At 36.0% G+C, this 6,498-nt stretch overlaps 1 protein-coding gene across 1 annotated transcript; it reads left to right on the forward strand.

Annotated features, from left to right (window-relative positions):
• Positions 1-640: 640 nt before the first annotated feature.
• On the forward strand, positions 641-2,067 carry LOC116124892 (non-classical arabinogalactan protein 31-like). The gene is made up of 2 exons (XM_031410650.1): positions 641-1,104; positions 1,594-2,067. Exons 1-2 carry the CDS (start codon positions 663-665, stop codon positions 1,887-1,889), a joined length of 738 nt encoding a protein of 245 aa, XP_031266510.1. The 5' UTR covers positions 641-662; the 3' UTR covers positions 1,890-2,067.
• The last annotated feature ends 4,431 nt before the right edge of the window (positions 2,068-6,498 follow it).

Consider the following 6,498-nt stretch of genomic DNA (forward strand, 5'->3'; position numbering starts at 1 on the left):
AATATATATTTTTTAATTTTTTTAATTCATCTTAATATGAATAAAGATAGGATGACAAATAATTTTCACAATTTTCTTTCACAAACGTTGATGTGACAGTTCATAATTTGTCAGTTTGCGTTTGACCTATTGTGAATTGATCAATTATGAATTGACACGTTGCATTTGTGAGAAAAAGTTAGTAAATATGGTGTGTGAGTGTAGTACTACTATCTTAATATTTGTCTTAAAATAAGTAAAAATAAGGAATCAGGTTGTCATTTATATAAGAGCAATGCTATAGTTATCCAAAAAAATACATCGAATTCACACACTGATATATGTGGCACCATTTGCTTTTCTTAAAAGAAAATTTTATAATTAATGGACAATCAAGATGTTGTCAAGTCTGTCGATATATGAATTTGATACATCTTTTTCTTTCACCGTATCATTTTTCTTTATATAATAAAACCTAATCAAAAGAAGACATTTTATTGCCTCATTTTGCATGCAATTTCTCTCTCATATTTTAAAACCATACCCCACCCATTTTAAAACCCCATATTTTATCATAAAAAACCGCAGAGAATCACGGTTTAAACCGGGTTAAACCCCTATAAATCTCCTCATTTCAACTCCATTTCACCATCTCTCTCTCTCTCTCCATCTTTCTAGAAAATATGGCAAAAGCTTTTCTTCTTCTTCATCTCTCTCTGCTCTTACTAAGCTCCTTCACTGTTTTCGGTGATGAGGAAAACATTGTGAGTTTCGTTGCTCAGCCACCTTACCATCATGGAGGCTACGCAAGCGCACCAAGCCCCCACCACCACCACCACCACCGCCACCTAGCTCACCCACCTGCCAACGCACCCGCTCACCCTCCCTCGCACCACCACCATCATGCTCACCCACCTACAACCGCACCCGCTCACCCTCCCTCTCACCACCATCACCATGCTCATCCCCCTAGCCATGCGCCCGTTCACCCTCCAACCCCTGCTCCTGCTTACCCACCAAAAGGTCCTATGCCAAGGACTTTTGTAGCTGTTCAAGGTGTTGTTTATTGCAAATCTTGCAAGTATAATGGATCTGATACTCTCGCTGGAGCTTCACCAGTTCTTGGTCAGTTCAAAGTTCAAAACTTTTCTTACTTTATAGCTTAATAACACTCTTGAAATCCGTATTTCTTTTAGTACTTTAACTTAGTTTGAAGTTTGAGCACAATGCTCGGTGTCATTACATGATGTATGTTTTGTTTAACATGCATACATAAGTTTGCATGTGAATTTCATGGATGCATGATGTGTTTAAATTTTGAATTCAGAGAAGGAGAGAGACAGATGGGTTTTCTCTTTCTTTCTCTTTGTTCTAGGTGCATGGAACATCATTGTTATGCTACCCTAAGTTGAAGCAAGTTTTCCTTTTTCATGCTCTTTCTTTTGGCTGCATATGCGTTGTCTGTACCGTTATTTCAAAAGAAAAAGGAAAGAAACAGCAAAAGAGACTGACACATCAATTAAAACAATTTGCTTTACCCATTTTCAAGCTTCATGACTGTTGAGTTACTGTATACGACTGACCACTGACTGAGTGAGGTATTGTTTTTGGCAGGTGCTACTGTAAAGCTACAATGCAACAACACCAAGTACCCACAAGAGGTCCAAACCAAAACCGACAAGAACGGTTACTTCTTCCTCCAAGCACCAAAGACAGTCACCAATTACGGAGCCCATAAATGCAAGGTCTCGCTCGTCTCATCGCCAATGCCTTCATGCCAGAAGCCATCTCTTCTCCATGCTGGAGCTATTGGCGCCATTTTGAAGCCGGAGAAGCCATTTACAGTTAACAAGCTTCCGTTTTTCCTTTATTCAGTTGGGCCATTTGCTTTCGAACCCAAATGCTATTAAATTTGTTTTTTAATTAAAAGTGTGTTCTCCATTAGCCGTTGTCATGTAAACCTCTATTTCGACTTTTGCTTCTTCTTTAGCCATATTGAAAGATTTTAGTGAATGGTGTAATGGAGCTTGTTGCTATAATTAGTGTTTTCTTGCTTGCTTGACAATAAAATGATAAATTATAGTGTCAGATCGGCGTATTTTTTTATTTCTTTTTGTTTTAACATGAATCTCACCTCAAAAGATAACATTGTGAATATAAATATAGCAACTTGAACATCAAAATGAAGCAAAAAGGATAAATCTTTTGTTATGCAGAGCAGAGCGGTCTCCCTTATGGCAGACATATTAAACTTTTATTTAATTTTTTTTTATGGAGATAGTGTTAAAAAAGAAAAAATTAAAACAAGTCATTTGAAATCGTCTCAACTTTTTTTTGCTAATTATTTGTTTTATATCATAATGTTTGTGGCGCGGATACTGGTCAAGGAAGATCCAAAATGTCAATGGAGTGGGGCTTAATAGATTTTACAATAATAATATATATACATCTGGAGGATATTCCTCATTATGCCTTGTTGCTGTAAAAAATTAAAAATAATATCATCCGATTAAGTAGGACATTTGAGTTACACTTGGGTTGGGTCATTTATCTTTTATATATCAAATGGATAAGTTCATGTTAAATTACAAAGGCTATCAAAGTTTAATGAGTGTAATAATTGTACTTAATACCAAAATTTATATTTATCTATCATAATGTTGGTGGATCATGTTATGTCATTGAGTATATTCTTAAAAAAAGAATTGAATGTTCTTACAAAAATTTTAAGTGAAATAAAGTATATTAAGAAATGGTTATAATGGCATTATTATTATTATTATTATTATTATTATTATTATTATTATTATTTTTTATGATGGGATGTGTCTGAATCAACTTATAGGCACTTCAACTAATCTTTTGGGATTTTAGAATTACCGATCGGATAAAAGTTTTAGAGACTATCCCTATTAACAACTAGGAGGGTCTCGAAGCATGTTTCAAATGCACAACCATATGAATTTCTTACAACTATTTCAAGAATCTAAAAATCCAAATGCTTATTATCTAAACGACAATCACCACATACACGATACAACCAGTGGCTTCAGGTGAATATCAAAACCTCGTACGCAAAAATAGCATCTTTTGGTGGATTTTCAAAATCCTATTGTGCAAAAATGGGATAGAGTTGCAGTATTTTTTTTGCGAACTGTTAATGATAAGCAATTCTTTTTACTGATGAAAGTGAGTATCCGATGACAATGGTGCTGAATTCAAACGATAAATGATGGTTATGAGTATGACGAAGACATAAATGAATCTATTGAGCATGTCAATATTGTACAAACATCGCACTCAATATGACAAAAAGTACAGTTATTGTGTTGGAATTTTGTTTCAGAATTTTCAACTCTCATATAAATGAAATGAGAAATTAATCAAGTTCACATAAGTTAAAACGTAAAATCATTTGATGCCATCTTCACACTGTTACGCAGTTGAATGAGTAAGAAAAGGTAGGTAATGAATTGGGTTGGGTCCATATATGATCTATCTTATTATCATAGGGCATAATTAAGGTGTTTAATAATGGAGGTGAGAGAAGAGATTTTGATTGATATTGAGTGAACGAAGTTGATGCATGATGATGGAGTTGCACGCGGCTGCTTGTAGAAGAATAACGTGTTGGTTTTCTTTAAGTAAAGTTAGTGTAATGAACAGAGTATTGTATTTGTCTTGGGAGACACAACATCATTGGATCTCTTTTAACTCGAATATCCACAAGATTACTCATCATCCATGCAGCTTTATCAAACATCCACAAGATATTCAATTAATCTCTACCAATTTTAATCAAACACCTTTTCAATCTACATTATTCAATTCCATTCGGAAATTGCATGGCATCCATCTACATTTACTAACCTCACCGACAAAATAATAGCATTCAATTAATATTAGGATTTCTAACTATATGTTGTTGCGATATTTTGCACTAACGAGAGCTATGTGAGCCTTCTAGGAGAGCTTGTGTAAAGAGTCCGTGCGAGTCTGTAAATATGATGTTCAACCTATGGGTAATAATAATAATAATGTGAGTGAATAAATAAGAAGAATAGAAAAAAGCCTTTTTTAAAGTGGTTTGGAAACAAAGCGCAATTCTTACGTCCACTGTTATCTTATTGATATGTTTACAACTGTTGGATGATGGCTTGAAACACTGTCGTATTAGAACTTAAATGGGACGATGTCGTTTCGATCCAAACTGAGAAAACAATCCTGAGCGTTGATGGAGAGAAGATCCAACGGCTGGAATTAAACCCTAATGTCAACTATATAAAAGCAGAGTTGTTTTGGCATTTTGTACGCAGTATTCTTTTGGCAAATCTCTCTCTTCTTCGTTAAACACCATTTTGAGTCTTTTAGGGTTTCAATCTGGGTTGAGTGAATCTTGTAACTTGTTGATTGAGTGACTGGGTCAGGTCATTCTGGGTGTATTTGTATACGCTGTTTATAGGGATTCAAAGGCTGTAATCTCTAGGATGAGTTACGGGTTGAAGAAGGGTTATTAAGGGTTTTGTGTTGCTGTGTGTAATCTGTAATCTTGACAATGATTTAGTGCAGCGAACTCGTGTGTTTCCCGAGTTCAACGTGGACGTAGCTTGCTCAAAAATAGAGCAAGTGAACCACGGTAAAATTCCGGTTGTTCTTGTGTGTGTGATTTGTGATTCTTGATTGTGATCTTTGTTTGGTTGATTCTTGTGTGAGTGGTTATAACAGTGGTATCAGAGCCATTTCTTGGAGATTAGGGATTTTACGAAAATTAAGGTTTTGCAAATTTAGGGATTTTACAAAATTAGGGTTTCTGGAAATTGGGGGTTTTCGAATATGTGATTCCTTCTAGTCTCCAATAGGATCTAAGGAGTCAAATCTTGGCTAAGTTTAAAGGTATATAGGCTGGAAACCAGTGACCGCCTTAAAAACTGTCTGGCAGTAATTGGCGACTTCTGGTATAACAACGTCGCGTACCTTCTTAGGTTTTTTCTTTCTTACCATTATAGTATAATGAGTACTACTCGTATGGAGATCTCCCAATATGATGGGAAGATCGATTTTGGGAGTTGGAAGAAAAAGATGAAAGTATTGCTTTCTCACAACAAGGTTGCCATCGCACTGGAAAAGGACTCTGAAAAGTGGCCAGAGGAGAAGTTGAAAAAGAAAGAGGAGATCAATGAAGAGGCGTACAATCTGATAATCATGAATCTGTCCGACAGCGTCCTCAGAAAGGTAGATGGAATTGAATCACCGATTGAACTCTGGGGTAAACTCACTACCTTGTATGCTTTGCAATCTGCCCCCAACCTAGCTTTTTTAAAAGGGGCTTTATTCTCTTATAAAATGGATAGTTCTAAGAGTATAGATGAAAACCTAGACGAGTTTCTGAAAATGACCTTGGTCCTAAAAGGGACAGACCAAGCTTTAGGAGAAACCAGCCTAGCCATGATTATATTGAATTCCCTGACTGATGACTACCAGGTAGTCAAGAATGCCTTACAGTACTCGGGTATTGTATCAAATCTTGACCTAATAACAGCAGGACTTAGGGCCAGAGAATTAGAATTGAAAACCCAGAAACGAAATGGCACAAATCTGTTTGTTAAGAGTAGACCAGAACCTAGTCAAACTGGTAAAGGAAATCAGAATAATTAGGGGCCTAGAAATAAGAAAAAATGGAATGGCAGTAACAAGCATAGAGGAGAGTCTAGAAAATGCTTCTTTTGTAATAAAACTGGGCATATTAAAAAGAATTGTTTTGAGTGGATTAAAAAACAAAAACAAGGGAATACCGAGAATAACCTAGCCACTACTAGAAACCTGGTAGAGGAACTTGAAGTACTTACTGTGTTAATGAATGACACTGGTGAAGAGTGGGTGCTGGACTCAGGCTATTCATTTCACATGAGTTCTAGGAGAGACTGGTTCCAGGAATTTGAAAATGTTGACAATGAAACTGTTTACATGGGAAACAATAATGCATGTAGAGTAAGAGGGATAGGCACAGTGACTCTAAGGGCTAACATTGGAAAAATGGTAAAACTAACTAGGGTTAGGTATATACCAGAACTTAAAAGAAATTTGATATCCCTTGGCACTTTAGATGAATCAGGATGTTGTTATAAAACAGAACATGGATGCTTGAACATATATAGAGATAACAACCTGATACTGAAATGAGAGAAAAGAAATGGTCTTTATATACTTTGTGGGAACCATTCCCAAAACTGCTTTAATTCTGTGATTACTTCCACTAACTTGTCTAATACAGAAAAGTGGCACCTTAGATTAGGCCACATGAGTCAAAGAGGCATGGACATTGTGAAGCATAAAGGGCAGTTTGGTAAGGACAAGACTACACCCTTCGAATTTTGTGAGAATTGTGTTTTAGGGAAACAGCATAGAAATAGTTTCACCAAGGGGACACACCTAGCCACTAGTCCACTAGAATACATACACTCTGACCTTTGGGGACCTAGAAAAGTGAAATCTTATGGAGGGAATAATTATTTTATGTCT

Source organism: Pistacia vera, unplaced genomic scaffold (genome assembly GCF_008641045.1).
Source record: "Pistacia vera cultivar Batoury unplaced genomic scaffold, PisVer_v2 Contig1576, whole genome shotgun sequence".
Lineage (NCBI taxonomy): Eukaryota > Viridiplantae > Streptophyta > Magnoliopsida > Sapindales > Anacardiaceae > Pistacia > Pistacia vera.

Bases quoted from the DNA above. Each gene is read 5' to 3' on its own strand.
- LOC116124892 (XM_031410650.1), top strand. From the start codon at position 663: ATGGCAAAAGCTTTTCTTCTTCTTCATCTCTCTCTGCTCTTACTAAGC. The intron at 1,105-1,593 runs GTCAGTTCAAAG...TGTTTTTGGCAG, and splicing joins TGGAGCTTCACCAGTTCTTG to GTGCTACTGTAAAGCTACAA.